The following is a 20,484-nucleotide window of genomic DNA, read 5'->3' on the forward strand; positions in this document are numbered from 1 at the left end:
TAAGTATCAGTGAGGGGGTAACATACACTGGCCATTCAGCGACCCCGTGTCCCGGGGGCATGCACGCTTCACAAATACACAGAGCTGCAACCAGAAGGGTGCCAAGTGTCTACAGAAAGTAAAGAGGTTTAAGATATGTGTGTCTCTAACGTACAGCTGGGTTGAGCCAGTCCCAATTAGATGCAATAAGAGGCACAGGGTCCAACTGATTTGCTTTTGGCCATGTCTGAAATGGGGGGGTGGAGAGAGCTAAAGTATGAGGATGGATTAAACCCAGATCAGTTGACTGGGGTGAGTGCTTGCCATGTCAACACTCCGTCCAACATCCCCTTTGTCATCGCTTTGTTCGCCCTAAGTAGGCAGGGTATGCCCAGATGTGGGTCCCTTGCTCATTTTGCCACTGGTTTCAAGATAGCCGGCTGATGAGGGCTAGGAACCCAAAACCGGCCGAGGAGGCTTGTTTCTGGTCCAGGGAAGACAGGGCTTGGCAGTTCGAGCTGGACTGCTCCCATGAGGCACAGGGTCAGACTGATTTGCGCATGGACATGTCTGAACCGGGGTGGTGGATTGAGCTAAAGAAGGATGATGGTTTAAACCCAGATCAGTTGACGGGGGTGAGTGTTTGATGTGCTCAAACGCTCCGTCCAACCCCCCCTTTTGGTATCGCTCAGTCCCATTTAGAGGTACGCCCGGGTGAAAGTGGTGTGCTCCTTCTGGTCCCATGACCTAGGCGGTGCGTGGCATCTCCCACATCAAATGTTATGCACCATACTACAGACAGTGCGCCCTGTATCGAATCAGACAGATTCTCTAAGTGGGTATGCCTAGGGGGCTTCCCCAGAGGGAGCTGAGCGGGCGAAATTCCCATAAAGAATAAGGGATGCAGGGCAAGTGCTGGAGGGCAGCCTTGCTCATTGTCTCATACGCATAGTATGGACATTCCTGTGCGCCTTGATTTAGCAAGTAAAGGGACTGGGACAATGTTAAGTATATCCTTCTCGCCCTAATAGCCTAAGTATGCAAGCGGGGGTATGAGCGGTCTCCTGACAAGTGAGCTGCTGTCCCAGAGATGGGAGACACATGTGTTCAGATGCACACGGTGCTAGAAGGGTGGCAGCTAGTGTGATCAGAAATAGGTGAGGCATTGTGAGCCAGGGTGTCTGAAACGTCGTGGGGTGAATACTTCACAGGCCACAAGGGCCTTCTTGTTTCATCAAACTCTAGCTGATCCAAGCTAACGTCACGGGTGTACTGCTTAAATCAGACAGATTCACTAGCTTGTAGCCTAGGGCAGTGGTTCCCAAACTTGGGTCCGGGGACCCCTGGGGTCCCCGAAGCCTCCTTGGGGAGTCCCCGACTACTTTGAAAATCAAATAATATTAACAGATTAATAAAGTGTGAATATATAAAGATGCTAAATGTACAATTGAACATTTTAAAACATACTGTAAATGTGAAGGAATTTGGAACTGGAGGCTAAAAATTAAATTAGTATCCTCAGATTGATTCGTGGGAGCAGTGCAAGTGCATCAAACTGAATATAGTGTGGATGATGAGTGGCCTCAATTGAATTTAGAAAAGCTTACATTTTGATTTATTTTTTATTTATTTATATGTGCTTTCTAATTAAATAAAATTTAATTTGTGTCTTTGGTTGATTGTTTTTTTTTGTATTTTTGTGTATTGTTTAGTGGTTCAAATAATCAACATTGCTTTGGGCGGGGCCCCCGACTTCCAGTAATGACTCGTGGGGGTTCCCCGGATTCGAATAATGATTCAGGAGGGGTCCCCGGGTTCCAGTAATGATTAAGTGGGGGTCCCCAGAAGACAAATGTTTGGGAACCACTGTTCTAGGACTTAACTTCTTATCTTCTGTCTCCGTGATGACAAATTCATTACTCATTTCCTTTCTCATTTTTCAACCGTCCATTGTAACAATAGGGTGCAAGACTCCTGAAGGCGATAAGTTGCGAAGCAAAAAACATATATTTAAGAGCTTGCACTCCTTCCCTTTAAATATATGTTTTTTACTTTTAGAAAGTTGGCATTTTCTTGTCCTAACTATTTGGTGCCTGCAGTCTGATCCTGGTGATGGAGCAGGTAAAGCAAAATTTTGTATACCTCCTCTATTTTGCATGAAAATTCTAATTATATAACCTACTTATTATAATTTACTAATGGTTTGATGTGTTGTACTAATCAACCTTTGCATACACAAATTACAAGTGGGATTTATCACTATTTGCATGGCAAAATAACCCTAATAATTAATTATGTACGCATATTAATAATACTATATGTGGTAATAGAATATTGCATGAATTATGTTGCTTTTGTGACGTTTGCGTTCCTGATTGGATCCGAAAGGTGAGAATTATCGCTTTAAATTTCGCTAAAATGCTAGGAAAATACTAATACATAAAGGGATTAGTGAGGGTTTAACATTAGAATCTTCATTTCTTCGTATTAATTATTCTTTTGTGTTTGTTTCGCTTAAGTTGACATTTGGGCCTACCTAAATTTGGTTGCAAAATGGAGTTCTGAAGAGGCCACCGTCTCGTGAGCGCGATGCCTACTGCGCAGACTCGGATGGCTCCGTGAACCACCTGATGAACTTTGGTTGCACTATGTTACGGATCAAGGATAGGAACTTGGTGGACTGCCAATTTCTATGTTGGCTAAAAATCAGACTAAAAGAACAATTGGGATATACAAGCAAACTATATCAATAAGACCACTTGCGGAAATGGACTGGCAAAATCCATGAGAACATCATGGAATAAGAATCGGACGTTCCCAACCAGCCAATTCCCATCGTTCTTGGCCTAAAAATGTATCATGTTAACCTGAAACTTATTATAAAAAGGGTAGTAGAATAGGGAGGGGGGTCGACGCTTTTTCCGATGGTCCAGATGCTGCCTGATCGCTCGATGACTGCAAACTCTTACCAGCCCCACAGGCAATGATAGATGCTTGCACGATTTCTGGTCCTTTGGAGATCTTTGGGACTGTAACGTAGTGAGCAAAGAACTTTCGAACTTTGAACTTTGGCCTGCTTTATATGGACAATTAACGTCTAAAATTCGATTATGCAGAGCCAAATGAATTCGAAAAACCAGATAGCAAAAATAGGTAAATATAAATGTCATGTGATTTATGCTGATTTAACCGAAAATTCTCAAATCTAATTAATCAAATGTCGATATTAATTGCGAACAATAGTTATTCTATGAAAAGAGTAAAGATTCTGAGTTTTAAATGTGTTTTAGCTGGTTCGAAATCACCATCAACCAATCCAACTAATTGGTCCGTCGACCAAGTGGTGGAGTGCCTTGATGTTTAGGATTAGGAATCTATAGGTGGCGAATGCTAATGTATATACTGTAAAATAACTTTTTCCCTTCCCTATAGGTTATAAGGTACCCCCCACATGTCCAGCGCTTGAATTATTCATCCCTCCTGTGTGCAGACTTGTGAATGGTGACGTGTGAGTGTTGGTGTTATGGGCCCCACCAATGACTTGGCAAACAAAGAAATGTACGAGGGGGTCCAAGGGATCAATTTAAAGACCTGCACAGTAGAAATCCCCAAATCAAATACAGTACTCACAAGGTATACTGTCGGTCTAGAAAACAAGGATCAGAACAGATACTGGTGGAACAAGAAAGCAGGAGAGAGAATATCCGAGGTAGCTAAGGCAGGTATATGGAAACCTCCACTGAGGTTAAAGTTCCCATCACCCACCGGAGGTGGTTTCTCATCATTTGGGAACTGGGGACATTCCCTAGAGTACCAATCACTATGGGGATTGTGATGGTACCCTGGTTATCCCAGGCAACCGTGCCAAATTGTTACCAACGGTAGGGTGATGAATGCAGTGCGAAAAAATGTGATAAAGCAAAAGTGCGGTTAAAAATGACTACCAAGACACAGTGTACTTTATTCTGGCGCTATCTTGGTGCCAAATTAAAAACAGTATTGACAGCTTAAACAAATAACTGTCAGTTCTTGGGTCTACACGTTTCGGCTTGTGGACACGGAAGTCCAAGCTCTCGTCAGGACCATGTAAACGCTACTGCAAAAGGCGTGAGAGTAAAACAAAAGTCTGTGATATTAGACAATAACCTAAATCAATGGTTGGTAACCAGATACAACCTGATCGAGTCCTGTAGTTTACATTGGATCAGTTATAGGCATTGTCTGGTGGTGAACCTTTAAATAGAATCAAAACAAAAAGGTATTCTAGTAAGGGTATTCTCCTTAATCATGTTATGCAACAGTATATATTTCTTATCCAACAATTTATATGTGTAATTTCGATATAATATACACTTATAATGACATAAGAGTTCTCAGGATTATATAAGATGTACTTTATGAGACACAAAGTGTAATTGTCACACGTACTCATGTGCACTTACCCGATAAGGAGTGGGTACGCACCTCGCCTCACCTGGCATCCGCTCAGGCCTTATGAGGCACCGCTCTAGAAAGGGAAATTCCAAAGACAAATTTATGTGATGCCCGTGGGCCAGGGAAACACTCCTGACTCAGCTGGCGAAACGGAAATCCCTTAAGTGGTACTCGTGGAAACTATGCTAAAACCATGGCAGAAGGAACTTAAAAACGATTAAAAACGACAAATTGAGTCAAAGGGACTAATACCCGTGGGCAGGAGGATGGACTAAAGGTAGCTACTGTCAGGCTATCTTGTTAGGAACCGTTGTGATCTAAGAAAGGCAAAGGCAAGGGAGGTAACAATGATACAACTATAGGGAGAGCCTGATCAGCTGTGTAATACTGCCCGAACAGGCATTTCAAGTATATAGGTTGCCTTTTGCAAAGATTATGTGCAAATGTCACGACAATAACACAACGGGGGAAAGCGTGTTGTTGTGCAAGTGTGTGACCGAGAAATACCAAGAAAGCGATAGTCAACAGGCTACGCTTACCTGTCCGTCGGTACCCCGCTCCGAACGCCAAAGCTGGAAGGGGAGGTATCCGGTGGGCGGGAATGAAGGGATTTTATTGGATGTTGATGTGCGTGTGCGCGTGTTTCCGTTTCAGCAACTACGGATCGCACAGATGGTCAGAGGGCGAAATAGTATCCACTGGGGTTCTAAGCTTCCTGGGACTTGTAGTCGGAAGAGATATTGTCAATTGTGCGCTGTATGTGTGTCGATAAACTGTAACAAAAAATACAAATCGCGAATTTTGAATGAATTTAAATATGGCGAACTCTTAGATGTGTAGAGAAAATGTATGAATCAGAACAGGAGAACTGTTTGCACGGAAAAACCTCTATACTGTGAAGCATTGTCACAAAACATTGGAGAGGCAGGGTTAAACAAAAGGAAAATGGATTCGGAAAAATAAGTAATGTATATTCCTAGCCTGCATAGGTACACAACGGTTCTGGGAAGGGATGAAATCCTATAGGAAGGTCCACGGGATATCATCGTTTAGACCCTGTTGGTCACTCTTGAGTCTAAAAACCCATATTGTTCTTTGACGAACAGAAAACGCTTTATATCAGTCACATGATTCGGAATGAAAGGTTGTTCCAAAACCAACCATCTTAGATCTTCAGGTTTGTGTTTGAGTTCCAAAAAATGGTTTGTGAGTTTCGTGGCTCATCCAGACAAACCCTTTCAGAGAACAAATCACCTGTGACGCAGGGAGGATAACTGTATAATTCTACTCACTTTTTCCCCGCTTTGCGCTGGATCACTGGTAACATGACTAGGTGTAGCTGGCAGTTGGTCTTTGTGTGATACTCGCAAACAGTGAGATGACCAGAAAATAGGTGCTGGCAGGAAGGGCCAATCTGAGTTAACGAGGGGCATGAGCTTGCAGCTGCCACACTTGCACATCACAAAGGCTCTGCCTGAGCACTCTCACAAAGGGCTTGTCACTAGTCTATTGTGACCACAGTCATGCCTTGGCCAGGAAAAGGTGGTAGGGGTGCCTGGCACCTCAGGGGGGGGCAGCTATAAAAGCTTCTACAACCTCAAAGTAGGCACCTGGTATAAACATTGGACTTCACACACCAACTCTTTAGTACACTTCTGAACCTATGGATACTCTGCTAGGATGAAGGATTGCTGTGATGCTGAAAGCACTCCCCCCCTGCTGGGCTGTTTCTCTGCTGCATTACTGCCCTGATACCCTGCTACCTTGCTGCCTGGGTCGAAGGGATTTGGGCCTGCACTTGAACCCAAGGCTCCCAGTCTGCCCTGGAGTGCAAATCATCAGCGCTCAGGCCAATGCTGAAGCTGCTCTCATGTTGCAGAGCAGCTTCAGCATTGGCCGCAGGGCAGGCTGGGAGCCTGTGCTTTCCTGCAGTGAAGAGGAGAGGAGCAGACGAGTGCGACTTGATGATGGAGGGTTGCAGGTAAGTTCTTTTTCATTCTTTTTTTTAATTTGTCTCCGTTGTCACTTGATAATATGGCTTTGCTTGGTTCTCACCCTGACAATGATTGTCATTGCTGCTTGAGTAGGGTTTCACCCCCTTCAAACAATAATCCAATTTCCCACAGTGGATAACATTTTGCAGGACAGGAGTAGTACTACTGTAATACTACTAATCATTCTAGAAAACTTGGTTTGTGAATAAGCACCACATTTGTTCCATTTATCATCCTGTATGGTAAACGTCTTTTACACGCAACTTGATACATTTCAAGACAGTATAGTATCCAACAAATCTGTTTCTGTATCTCGAAGTCCTTAGAGGATGTTTCAGATTTCTCTGATCCTCTAATCCTAGGACCAGATGAAATGGCAGAAGCTGCTGCTCCAACTTGGAGGATGAAGATCTGAACTTTATGGTGTGGAGAGGCGATTTCATGACCCAGAGAGACAGAGCATAAGGCCAGATAATGGAGACTTGCGTGGAGGCCCGACTGAAGGAACGAGCCTTCTGAGAAACCAGGAAGATCTGGCGCCCAGCTGACCAGGATGGTTCTGATTGGCAGTTTTAAAAACTGCCCCAAAATGGGTCAAGGAGTTGCCAGAGAGACAGGATTGTGCACTGCCCTCTTACAATGGCTCTCTTTAAATCTGCTATGATCCTCTGACCCAGTGGTGGACAGGGTCCATGGCCTTGAATATCCAGTAAGATAGCTCAGTGGCCTTGAACATCTGTTGGGGTAACAGTGAGATGAACACCAGCTGCAGTAACATGCGGTGAGCTGGCGGCCAAGAGTTCAAATACTGCCAGGGACGAATCAGCCTTTCATCCTTCCAAGGTGAGTACATTGAGTACCACTGAGTAGACACTTGTAATATCTCCTATGTACAGCGGTAGGAACGGAATTGAACAAGTACAAAGGTGTTTTTTTATGTAGGTTACTCTTTCTTTTTTCTCCAGTCTCAGAAGAAAACTGGGGGTTCCCCAATTGTACAAGAAACCCTTTCATTGTTTGGACCTGTCCTACCTGTATTTGACACATTCTCTAACTTACAAATTCTAAGTCGCTGTAGGAACATGCCTACTCTAACCCTAATTGGGATACCTCTGCTCTATGTGGGTGCCATGTCGTTTTGTGTGTTGCACTGGTTTTGTGGGTGTTCTGGTAACCAGCCACCAGAGCCTTATGAGCGTTGAATACCACACACGCCAGTGTCTATTTTATTTAAGCAGGTTTACGTAGTGTTGAGATTACACCTTGTGGCCACTTCAGAACACCAGGTAGGGATGGACAGAGTCAAGATAGGAAGATTGTCATACTTTGGGTAGAATAATGGATCGTGAATATGCACTTCAACATTGAAGTCTGGATGGACATCAAGTGAGAAATCCAGGTCTATCTGGAGATGTCAGATACGTCTCGAAGGGAGTCAGGAGAATTGAGTCCTGTCCCTCTGATGTGGGTCGGGAAAGGATGGAGGTTTCCCTGTGAAAGCAGAAGTGTGTTTAAGGCATCTTTGAAAATATAGAATTTGATCTCTTTCTAAGATTAGGAATAATAAGGATATTATCCTGTAGCAGAATGACTGTCTTACACAAATACTGCTAACTAACTGCTAGGGAGATGTTAATACTTTTAGTGGCCTCTTTAACCATGTAATACCCTATAGGATTCTCTTCAGAGTAAGTTGCACTAAGAGGATATAAGTGTACTCTTTTATTTTTTATAAAATACTCGGTTGGTGCTCTGTTTGGCAGGCCATAGCAGAGATCTAAATTCCAGAGTTCCACAAGAAACAAGAATTGTCAAATCCAATAGATCTAGCATTGACATTTTGCCAGTACCTGTTTATTAAAATTTTTGCAATGCGTTATTGTTGGGGAAGCTGCCAAGCCCTCATTACTTTCAACAAAAAATAGGTAAAAGTAAAAACAGTTTAGGGTCTCAAAAGTACATATTTCCATATTAGTTTCTGTCACGGAAGGGAATTACTTCGTGTGTAGGTGTGCTCCTCCTGAAAGGGAAGAGTGTAGTCTCTCACATAAGTCACCCAATAGCTGAATTGGGCTGACCACTTGCCCCGTTCTGTATGCTGTAGTGGTTGGAAGAGAAATGTGAATGACCCAACAACCGACCAACCGATAAAGAGGTCTGGCTGAGAAACTGTGCAAGTAAGTATAATATACTTATAATTTGAGTGATATCAAAAGGTCTTGGCTAGAGCCTTGTATAACACATAGGGTAAAACATATATTGCAGGTGGATATCCTCACTGTTTGACTTCTGGCAATCAGGCAATATGTGGTCATGCAGGATGGTGGGAGATATGTTGTTTGCAGCAGTGTGGAGGGTACATTGCTGTGTGCAAGCCTATTTCGTGTTTAGCACTATGGTAGGTATGCTAATGTGTAGCAGTGTAGAAGATGTGGTGAAGTATGTTGAGATAGTTCATGTCTGGCAGTGTGCTATGTATGCTAATGTGTAGCAGTGTAGAAGATATGGTGTTGTATGTTGGGATATCGCATGTGTAGCAGTGTGGTAGTTATGCTATTGTCCAGCAGTGTGGGGGATATGGTGTTGTGTGTTGGAAAAGTTCATGTGTAGCAGTGTGGTAGAAATGCTAATGTGTAGTAGTGTGGAGGATATAAGGTTGTATGTTGGGATATTTCATGTGTGGCAGTGTGGTAGATATTCTAATGGGTAGCAGTGTAGAGGATATGGTGTTGTGTGTTGGGGTATTTCATGTGTAGCAGTGTGGTAGATATGCTAATGTGCAGCAGTGTAGAGGATATGGTGTGTGCTGGGATATTTCATGTGTCGCAGAGTGGTTTATATTCAATTGTGAATCAGCGTGCAGGATATGTTACTGTTTGTTGGGATATTCCATGTGTACCAGTGTGGTAGGTATGCTAATGTGTGGCAATGTGGAGGATATGGTGTTGTATGTTGGTATATTTCATGTGTAGCAGTGTGGTAGGTATCCTAATGTGTAGCAGTGTAGAGGATATAGTGTTGGGATATTTCATGTGTATCAGTCTGGTAGATATGCTAATGTGTAGCAGTGAGGAAGATATGGTGTTGTGTGTTGGGATATTTCATGTATAGCAGTGTGATAGATATGCTATTGTCCAGCAGTGTGGAGGATATGGTGTTGTGTGCTGGAATATTTCATGTGTAACAGTGTGCTAGATATGCTAATGTGTATCAAGTGGAGGATATAGTGTTGTTTGTTGGGATATTTCATGTGTAGCAGTGTGGTAGATATGCTATTGTACAGCAGTGTGGAGGATATTGTGCTGTGTGCTGGAATATTTCATGTGTAGCAGTGTGATAGCTATTTTGTTTTGCAGCAGTGTGTAAGATATGTCGTTGTTTGGAAGTACGTGAGATATTTTGTTGTGTAGCAATGTTGCAGTACATCTTTGGTTAGCGGTATGAGAGCTATTGCGCCATGTAGTAGTGGGTGCTATACACCATAGTATGCCACTTTGGTGGATATGTAATTGAAGCAGTGTGGCAGGTGGGTCATTAAGTATCAGTGTTGGACAGATGTTATTGTACAGCAGTGAAGGATATGCTATTATATAGTAATGATTGGGACATGTCCGTGTAGCAGTGTTTGTGATATGTCATTGAGACGTAGTTTGGGGATAGGCTACACTGTAGCAGAAGGGCCTGCCCTCTCACTCAGCTGTGTGCCTTTCACAAGAAGGGCCTGTCCTCTCACTCAGTTGTGCACCCTCCACAAGAAGGACAAGCTCTCTCACCTTTCTTTACTTTCTGAGAAGGGAAGGCTCTTTTGCTCACCTGTCTAGCCTCCACAGGAAGGCCCTGGCCACACACCCACCTGTCTGTCTGTCCCACATACGACTTGCCCTCTGACTTACCACTTTTCCCTCCCCATGCAGGACCTGCCCATTCACTCACCTGTCTGCCCTCACAGAGAAGGATCTGACTCACCTGTCTGACCTCACAGAGAAGGACCTGGCCTCTCACTCACTTGTCTGGCCTCACAGAGAAGGATCTGGCCTCTCACTCACCTGTCTGGCCTCACAAAGAAGCACCTGGCCTCTCACTTGCCTGTCTGGCCTCACAGAGAAGGACCAGGCCTCTCTCCCACCTGTTTGGCCTCACAGAGAAGGACTGGGCCTCTCTCTCAACTGTCTGGCTTCACAGAAAAGACCCAGGTCTCTGCCTCACTTGTCTGTCCTCACACAGATGGACCTGCCCTCTCACCCACCTGTCTGACATCACAGAGAAAGACCTGGCCTCTCACTCGCCTGTCTGGCCTCATAGAGAAGGACCTGGCATCTCACTCACCTGTCTGGCCTCACAGAGAAGGACCTGGCCTCTCACTCACCTATCTGCCCTCACAGAAAAGGACCTGGCCTCTCACTCACCTGTCTGCCCTCACAGAGAAGGACCTGGCCTCTCACTCACCTGTGTGGCCACACAGAGTAATACCTGGCCTCACCGAAAAAGGACCTGGCCTCTCACTAACCTGTCTGCCCTCTCAAAAAAGGACCTGGCCTCTCACTCACCTGTCTTTCCTCAGAGAAAAGGACCTGCCCTTTCACTAGCCTGGCTGCCATCACAGAGAAGGGCATGGCCTCTCACTCAGCTGTGTGCCATCCACAAAAAGGACCTGCCCTCTCACTCAGCTGTGCGCCTTCCACAAGAAGGGCCTGCCCTCTCACTCAGCTGTGCGCCCTCCACAAGAAGGACAAGCTCTCTCACCTATCTTTACTTTGTGTGAAGGAAAGGCTCTTTTGCTCACCTGTCTGGTCTCCACAGTAAGGCCCTGCCCACACACGCACCTGTCTGTCCGTCCCACGAAGTACATGCCCTCTGACTCACCAGTTTTTCCTGTCCATGAAGGACCTGCCAATTTACTCATCTGTCTGGCCTCACAGAGAAGGATCTGACTCACCTGTCTGGCCTCACAGAGAAGAACCTGGCCTCTCACTCACCTGTCTGGCCTCACAGAGAAGGACATGGCCTCTCACTCGCCTCTCTGGCCTCACAGAGAAGGGCCTGGCCTCTCACTCACCTGTGTGGCCTCACAGAGAAGGATGTAGCCTCTCACTCACCTGTCTGCCCTGACAAAGAAGAGCATGGCCTCTCACTCACCTGTCTGCCTTCACAGAGTAGGACCTGCCCTCTCATTCACCTGTGTGGCCTCACAGAGAAGGACCTGGCCTCTCTCTCACATGTCTGGCTTCACAGACAAGGACCTGCTCTCCCACTCACCCGTGTGGCCTCACAGAGAAAGACCTGCTCTCTCACTCACCCGTGTGGCCTCACATAGAAGGACCTGACCTCTCACTCACCTGTCTGGCCTCACAGGGAAGGGCCTGGCCTCTCACTCACCTGTCTGCCCTCACAGAGTAGGACCTGCCCTCTCACTCACCTGTCTGTCCTCACAGAGAAGGACCTGGCCTCTCTCTCACCTGTGTGGCCTCACAGAGAAGGACCTGTCGTCTCACTCACCTGTGTGACCTTACAGAGAAGGACCTGCCCTCTCACTCACCTGTCTGCCCTCACTGAGAAGGGCCCAGCCTCTCTCTCACCTCTGTGGTCTCACAGAGAAGGACGTGGCCTCTCACTCACCTGTCTGCCCTCACAGAGAAGGATCTGGTCTCTCACTCACGTCTGGACTCACAAAGAAGGGCCTGGTCTCTCACTCAACTGTGTGGCCTCACGGAGAACCATGTGGCATCTCACGCACCTGTCTGGCCTGACAGAGTAGAATCTGGCCTCTCACTCACCTGTCGGGCATCACAGAGAAGGGCCTGCCCTTTCCCTCATGTGTCTACCCTCACAGAGAAGGACCTGGCCTCTCTCTCACCTGTCTGCCCTCACAGAGAAGGACCTGGCCTCTCACTCACCTGTCTGCCCTCACAGAGAAGGGCCTGGTCTCTCACTCACATGTCTTCCCTCACAGAGAAGGATCTGACTCTCCCATCTGGCCTCACAGAGAAGGGCCTGGCCTCTCACTTGCCTGTCTGGCCTCACAGAGAAGGACCTGCCCTCTCCCTCACCTGTCTGCCCTCACAGAGAAGGACCTGGCCTCTCATACACCTGTCTGGCCTCACAGAGAAGGGCCTGGCCCCTCACCCACCTGTCTAGCCTCACAGAGAAGGACCGGGCCTCTCTCTCACCTGTGTGGCCTCACAGAGAAGGACCTGCCATCTCACTCACCTGTCTGGCCTCACAGAGAAGGATCGGGCTTCTCTCTCACCTGTCTGGCCTCACAGATAAGGATCTGGCCTCTCACTCAGTAGTCTGGCCTCAAAGAGAATGATCTGGCCTCTGACTGACCTCTCTGCTCTCACACAGAAGAATCTGGTCTCTCACTCACCTGTCTGGCCTCACAGTGAAATATATGGCCGTTCCTTACCCGTCTAGCCTCACAGAGAAGGATCTGACCCCTGACTCACCTTTGTCCCCTTGCGTGTACATGGGCTTATCCGTCTGCACCATGGTGACGTTCCGGGACATCCTGAGTAGAACCTCTTTTTTCCCTGAAATTTGCTTGAATCCGGCGCAATCCAATGACACTGAAATGGACATCACTTCCTCAGTACCGTTGGTAGGTGGAGGTACCTGGACAGGAGAAAGGGTAGACTGGATGAAAACAAAGACAATCTCACTTTCAATCTGAGAAATAATTAATGGTAGAAATAACCCATGTATTCTCTTCACGATATCAGCTGGTGAAACCGAAAAATTGTGCGCTACAGACAAGACTGTAAAGTTTTAAAGTGAGCCCAGAAACACCATAGTGGATCTCACTTTGAATTAAGCTGACCTGGGATGAAATTAGCTTGAGTCTATACAACTATACCATATCACTGACTACAATTGACACAGGTCTAGTGTGGACTTAATGCTAATCCATCCACATTTAATATGGAACCAATAACAATAAATACAGAACTACTGGTGAGTTAGCAGCAAACATGCATAACCAGAATGAAACTAATTTGAGTCTATGCAAAACTATTGTGGGGCTAACTCCAATCCAATCCACTAGTGTGGAACTATTGCTGTCTTATCCAACCCAACAATGAAACTAACCAGCCGCTTTATATAGGACTACAGTCAAACTAATTTCTAGCCAAGTAAAGCCTGGATGGAAACTGCGGCAGTCTTTGTTGATCTAGGTAGGGAATAACTCCAACTCATGAAGGTGGGACTAACATACCTTCATGTAGAACAAGGCTGGGACTAATATGAATCCCTCAAGGAATAATGTGAGACTTGCACCAATACAAGCATGACTAAAAGGACCTATCCTCTCCCTCACCTAACTGTTTGATCTCCCCAAGAAGGAACTGCCCTCCTCAAGGAGGACCAGCCCTCCCACTCACCTTTCTTATCTCCCTAAGAAGGACCTGCCCTCTCACTCACCTGTCTGATCACTCCAAAAAGGACCTGCCCTCTCATTCACCCGTCTGCCCTCTTCAAGAAGGAAATGCCCTCTCACTCACCTGTCTGCTTTCCTCAAGAAGGACCTGCCCTCCCATTCACCAGCAATCAATGTTTCACTTCACAATATATTTATTTGCAGCGAACATTTGACATGTTCTTCTGATCCAACAAACTTATATACCTGCTAAAATCCTTACTTGACTTTCACACAAACCCTGACTAGAGAGAGCCTGTGCCCATCAGCCTTTAAATCTATCTTTAATAAGCCTCTTTACCTTGAAGCTGACACAGTCCCAGGGATTCAGGCTGGAAGTTCTCTTCATCAACGGTATATCATCCTTGCCACTGAATGTCATGTTGACCTCCATGGTGCATTTGCTGGGCTCACTGACGTAAACGCATACTTTCTCCGAGGAGGGATACATCAGCACAGCTGGAATCACCACTACATAGTTTCTGGAGACGAAAAACACCTTGATGACCACAACGTCAAGGAAGTTCTACCAGTTAGTTCTTTTGAGCCATCTCTAACAATGAACTGATTTAGGTATCAACAACTGATTTAGGTTCAACAAGAGGGGCAGAAATGCAGATATTTTAGGAAACCTACTAGCTCATCATGTGCATGTACCATGAGCAGAGGGCTAGAGTGTAGTAAAGAAGAGGCAGACAAATGAATTAGCAGTGAGTTGGGTAATAAGAGACTTGGATCCAGATGTACAAACCCTGCAATTCAGTAAAATACAGGGTTTGTGACCTCAAAAAATCCTTTACACATCTACTAAATACATTTGAAAGGGGCATGTTTTGGGCATCCCTTCCAAACTGTGGTTTGGAAATCTATCTGCCAGTGTTTTTTCTTATGGTAATTCCCATAGCAAACAACTGATCAATTACCATCTCTCAAGCTAGATTGGTAACTGATTCACAAAAGGAAGGCAGCACTTTTGCACTCCTTTCCCTTTGAGAATCAGCTTCTGGGTGAGTAGGCAGTGGTCCAGGGAACCACCGACAACTCATACTGAAGTTTTTCCAAATAGAAATCTTTCATTTGTGAAATCAGCCCCGTTTCCTTTAAGGAAGTGGGACTGCTTTAAAAAAAAGAAAAGGTTTCCATTTTGAAATTCAAAGACAGGGATTATATGCATCTGTCCTCTGCAGGTCACCCTTCCTGAAATTGCAGCAAATTAGTCATAAATTGCGACCTTCCTCATGAATATTTAATAGGCAGATCATTCAGCGACCCTTTGTGGTTTCTTATTTTACCAACCGACCTATTGGTTGGGTCGCAAAATAAAATACTGATTGCAAAATGTTGGTATGCAGTTTGCATCCACTTTTTGTGACCAGAATGTTAGTACATCTGGGGCCAGATGTACGACAATTGGCTTCTGAGACTCGCAAATTGCAAAAAACTGCGACTCACAATTTGCGAGTTGCAAAAGCCAATGTACCACAGTGTCAGAGACTCTGTTAGCGATTCCCAATGGAGTCGCAAAATGTGAGGCTCATGAATATTAATGAGCCACTTGCAATTTGCGACTCCATTGGGAATGGCTGGCCCTCCCAGGGATAATGGCCTTCTGGGCTCAGCAGACCTCCATGTCTGGAACTGCTTTTAAATAAAGCAGGTATTTTTTTTTTTAATTCAGCCCGTTTTCTTAAGGGAAAACGGGATGCATTTAAAAAAAACAAAAAACTTTTTGTTTCATTAGGTCTCGCCTAGCGTTGCATCGCGAATGCGCTGCTATCGCTTTGTGAGGCATGCAGTATATCCTGTAGTGTGGAAGCTTCGTGGAAGCTCCGCCCACTCTCTGCCCGTTGGCTTTTGTCTTAAATGCTGCCTTCTGATTGGTTTGAGGCTTGTTAGTCCCTCCTCATTCATCAATTGTATCCTTCCACGGCTATTGGCCCCTTTACTCCTGACACTATTTTCTTTCCTGGTTTCCCACCCCACCGCCCCCTCCCTCAGTCTGTGACTTCACAACCTGCCCCGCTCCCCCTCCCGTTCGTGTTTTCTTGCCTGCCGGCACTTCAGTTTTCATCTTTATTATTGCCACCTTGAAATATGCGAGTTCAAGATGCGTGCTGTACAAAAACTTCTCATGTTTAATGAACTAGATTTTAATGTTGCTCTAAATATAATAAGACTCTAGGCAACATTCGGGGTATGCATGGCAACTGATGCCTCTTAGTTCACAAATGGCATTGTTGTTGGGCGGAAGGAGCGGCAGTGTTTTAACTCATGCTTAAAACGAGCACTTTTAATAACTTCCTCTCAATTCAGTGCTATAATCTTGTGTACTGAGGTGACACGCTAAAGAAATGCACTTTTTTAATTCTGAAGAAACATTATCGCACATTTACATCATGTTTACTGTATGATTAACATACCGATCATTTTCATGGCTCGCCCACTGGCTCGTATACGCTTGGCTCATCTTCGGCTGGCTCTATATGTTAATTAATATATTGGCTCGCGCACCTCTAACAAAGAGAGATGAATGGATACATGACAGAGAGCCCGGTAGATGGTAGAGAAGTAGACTAGTGCAGACAAACAGACAAAGTTAGTCTCCATTGCCTCACGTCAGAATCGTGACTTTCAATAACCTGAAAACCTGCCGGCAACTCCAATGTGCCCCAACCTCATCCCCCTCACCTATTCTTAGCAGAAGCGGCAGATTCTGAGCTGTGCCCTGCTTGTGCAGAGGAGCACGGCAGAGTCTGTGGAAGTGCTGGGATCCCTAGCCTCTCCGAGCAGGCACCTAAGCCTTCCGGGTGCCTTCACACTCAGGATAAATGAATACATTTGGTTCTGTGCTTTAGTCGCCCCCCTGTGAGCACTGTTTGGTAGATGAAGCTCTGTGTTAATAAACACATTCAGAGAGGTGGTTGTGTACAAAAAAACAACAGACACAATACTGTACGTTTTGAACGTGTAGTTAAATACCTCATTGGCTGATCATTCCATGGCACTACCAAAATTACATTTGGACACATTTGCTCAACTGTAAAACACTCCCTTCTATGGGTCTTTGGGGTTAGGTAACCTACTTTGGATGCTGTGTAAAAGAGTAAATACAAACATTATGCAATGAAACTAAGCAACCAGTACTTTCTAAAACACTGTTAAAACTGACAAGCATTCTGGCATTTTGTTTAGTTAAAGTCGATTTTCTCATAGATGCAAGTAAAGTACTCTTAAAATTGTAATGAAAACTGCACACTTTTAACTAATAGCTCAGGGCGACCTTTGACAACTAGGCAATGAATACATTTTCATGTATCCCCAAAGCCCCCCTTGCCCCCGCCCCCTTGGCAAACTTCATTGCCTCCCAGTGTTTGGGGGATAACCAAGACGCAGGAGAGTGAGTCAAATAGTCTAGAAAATGAAAGAGAAGCCGGGATTCGGATTCACATGCTCCGATCCCGATCGCATTGGTTAGTCTGTAAGCACTACTTTTATCAATGAGTTTCGCATTAGTAAAGTACCACTGTGTGCATGTGTGGCGACACTTCACCCATGAGGTACGTGCCAAGCAATTGTTGACACAATCCACACTTTGCGTCTTTTTCAATATATTTATTACGAAGTGCAGGACCTTTCTAAGGGATTTTGCACACTACATATATTCACTCCAAAAATAAAACGTGTAGGTAAATAACATTGCCATTTACAATGTCAATAGCTCTAACCCACAAATGTGAGACCTATATGAATTGCAAATGCTTGTTTTTTAACCTCTTCAGTGCCCATGATGAGCTGGTCTCGTCATGGGCCGTAGTTGCGCTGTGCCCATGACGAGACCAGCTCATCATAAACCCCGCCCGCTAATGTAACGCTCGGCACAGGGCGGGGAAAGGGGCGGGCACTGAAGGTGTTAAGGGCAGACAGTGGTCCCTGGTACCACGGTCTGTCCTTAAAAAATATTTTCCCATGCATTCTCAAAGGGGAAGGGGTCCCCTGGGGACCCCTTCCCATTTGCAAATGCTTTAACACCTACTTGAGGTAGGCTGCAATTGCGGCCGCAAAATGGTCAAACATAGGGCTCAGTGTCGCTATTAGGAAGGGACGCCCTTGAAACGCCCCTTCCTAATAGCGAGTCGCAAATCCTAATTAGCGTGTCGGAAAAAAAATTGCGATTCGCTACTTAGGGTTGTTAAAGGACCCTTTGGAGTTTTTGCATACGCAAAAGGGTCGCAAACCCGTTTTGTGCATGCAAAAATGCATCATACATCTGGCCCCTAGCCTCTTAAATCCTCAAACAAGGAAAGTGGGATTCTCAGAACATCAGAACTACAGCCATGGAACTCTTAAGGTGTAGGTTTCATTGGTACTATGGTCTTTGACTAGATTATTCAAGATCTATATCTCTTCCAGTTATTGAGTAAGCATCCACCTTGATTATGTTCAGGTCTGCAGTATATTTTTGTTTGGTTTTAAAAAAGACCTGCTCTTTGAACAAAAGTGTCATTTCCAGAAAAATTACCTGATTAAATCAGATGATTCCTCGAAGAAATGCCAACTGCATTATATCTCTCAGAAGACTGAGAAAGGTTCTATGGAAAAGGAGCACGGACCTCTCCCATCCTCCCTTACAGTTGTTGTAATAGTACTGAAGTTACCTCATCCGTGCTTGAGACCCACTGTGCTTCAGTTCCCATTGACCGAGCCCATGCTCAGACCTACATTTCAGTTTTGGATCCTGACCCCAGGAGGAATCATTAGGTGATGAGAAGTAAGTCACTGCAAATTTTGAATCCAGAAACAGATTTAGATAAATAGTTTTTGAGGCACATCTTCATAAGTATATATATGACTATGGATAAAAAGGTGGAAAGCGTGCAGATAGTTTGGAATGCTCCTAAATCTGTTTAGAGAAGCTATCATTGAATATTTTGGAAAACTACAGAGAGAAAAAGCAATGCCAGTGTTCAGGTCATGCCAACAGATTTCATGACTTTTAAAAATGTTTGGTTGTCAAATAAAATAAAAAAGAACAGATGAATAGTTATAAGAGGAAAGTTTCTCCCACAAAAAATGGGAATTCTGCCCAAAGCTATCAGTAGAATTCAAATTTTGTGTACGCTTTATTGCTGCAAATCGAAGCAGGAGACCGATTGAACACTATTTCAAGCTCCCCAACTAAACTGTGGGATGAATACAGAAAGTGATTATCAGAGATTAATAGCGGCAAATGTAAGGTAGGGTCCTGGAAATGCAATAGTTCTCATGGAAGGGGTTACAGGAGTGTTTGAAGGCACAGAAAAGTGCAGGTAAACTAAGAGGGGAGAAAAAGAGGAAAGGAAAAGATGAAGGAGACCAACACTGATGGGTGGTGGAAGAGAGACATACACAAAAATAGTCAGGAATGGGAAAAAACAAATGTATAATGTGAGATTGTGGTAAAGGGAGATGCAGATTGCAGCAAGGGATTTAGAGTGGAGGAAAGATAAGGGGAAAGTGCAGAGAAGAAATGGTACTTAGTGTGAAGAAATTGATGGGAATGAGTGATCTGAGGAAGAGTGAGAGGTTTGTGGTAGGAGAGAGGAACAAGACAGATGAGAGCCTGAAACAGTGAGGAATGAAAGTGGAGAGGATAGAAAGGGTTTAAAGATGGAATTTTGGAGGTAATGTGAAAGGAAGGACTGTAGGGGAACGAAGAGGAAAATAAGAAATATTGCTGAAGAGAAATTTAAAGAGAATGAGAAAGAAAGGCATGCAGGGGAAAATATTACTGAGGGAGGGCAGTGGTGAAGAGACAGGAAGAGATGAGGGAGAAACAGGACAAAAGGATAGAGGAAGACACAAGCGAGAGAAGTAAGAACCATGACTAGATATAGGAGGCAATAATAATGAGAGCGGCAAAGAGAAGAGAATTATGATAAAAGATAGATGAGCAAGAGAAAAAGAAAAGAGGCAATAAAGAGGGGGGAAGAGTAAGCAATATACAAAGAGGGAGATGTAAGAGAGACAGAAGATAAAAAAGTAGATAGAATCCTGCTAGTTTCTGGAAGTTGGGTGAACAGATAATGAATAATAACAAAGACATGGATGGAGATTCTTAGACGATGATCTTACGGAGATGCAGCGGTCTCCCCATGAGTGACGTGCAGGAGCAGGCAGCCAATAAGCAGACTGACCCACATCTTCCAATAATTGGCCCTTCTTTGCAGGTTTCCTAAGTCTAGAAGGGCATTCACCCCTGGTTCCTCTCGAGGTCTTTCAAGATGGCAGAGACAGAATCATGCCAGTTGCTGTCCTCCTGTCTCTGCCTCCTGAGCTCTTTGATCACAACCTTCTCAGCCTCCGTCTGTACTTCACCAGTTCTCTCCACTGCTGGGATTTTATGGTTGTCTCTGAACCATTGCAAGATCTCTGGCCCCTCCCTCCTCTCAGACTGCTTTTTCCTCTTGCCAAATGTAATTTTCTCCTCCATTTTGGCATCTGGCAGAGTTGACATTAATTTAGGATTCTGAAATGTTGACTAAGCTTAATTTATTCTAAAGTAAATGTTTTGCGTCATGGCCTACACTAATCCATCTCCTTTAATGAGAAAGAGTTGTGCTATTTTTCTTGGCAAAGAGAGAGCATTACCATTAAGACAAAATTGCTCATCGGCTAGGCTTTAAT

The 20,484-nt window shown here is 44.8% G+C and overlaps 1 protein-coding gene across 4 annotated transcripts in view; it reads right to left on the bottom strand.

Annotated features, from left to right (window-relative positions):
* LOC146812892 (alpha-2-macroglobulin-like protein 1) overlaps nucleotides 1-20,189 on the bottom strand; it is a 262,454-nt gene extending 242,265 nt beyond the window's left edge. For 3 of the 4 annotated variants that reach the window (XR_014966933.1, XM_085619961.1, XM_085619960.1), the window contains exons 1-3: nucleotides 19,933-20,173; nucleotides 14,123-14,303; nucleotides 12,854-13,019 (exon numbers count right to left, since the gene is read on the bottom strand). Coding sequence is in view for 2 of the 4 variants with exons in the window: in XM_085619961.1 (XP_085476087.1) it covers nucleotides 12,854-13,019; nucleotides 14,123-14,303; nucleotides 19,933-20,000 (415 nt within the window). In the remaining 2 variants the exon portion in view is untranslated. Of the gene's footprint in view, nucleotides 1-12,853; nucleotides 13,020-14,122; nucleotides 14,304-19,932 lie in introns of all 4 variants that reach the window. The other variant, XR_014966934.1, reaches the window with a different exon arrangement.
* Nucleotides 20,190-20,484: the final 295 nt, after the last annotated feature.

Source organism: Triturus cristatus, chromosome 7 (genome assembly GCF_964204655.1).
Source record: "Triturus cristatus chromosome 7, aTriCri1.1, whole genome shotgun sequence".
In the NCBI taxonomy this organism is placed as follows: domain Eukaryota; kingdom Metazoa; phylum Chordata; class Amphibia; order Caudata; family Salamandridae; genus Triturus; species Triturus cristatus.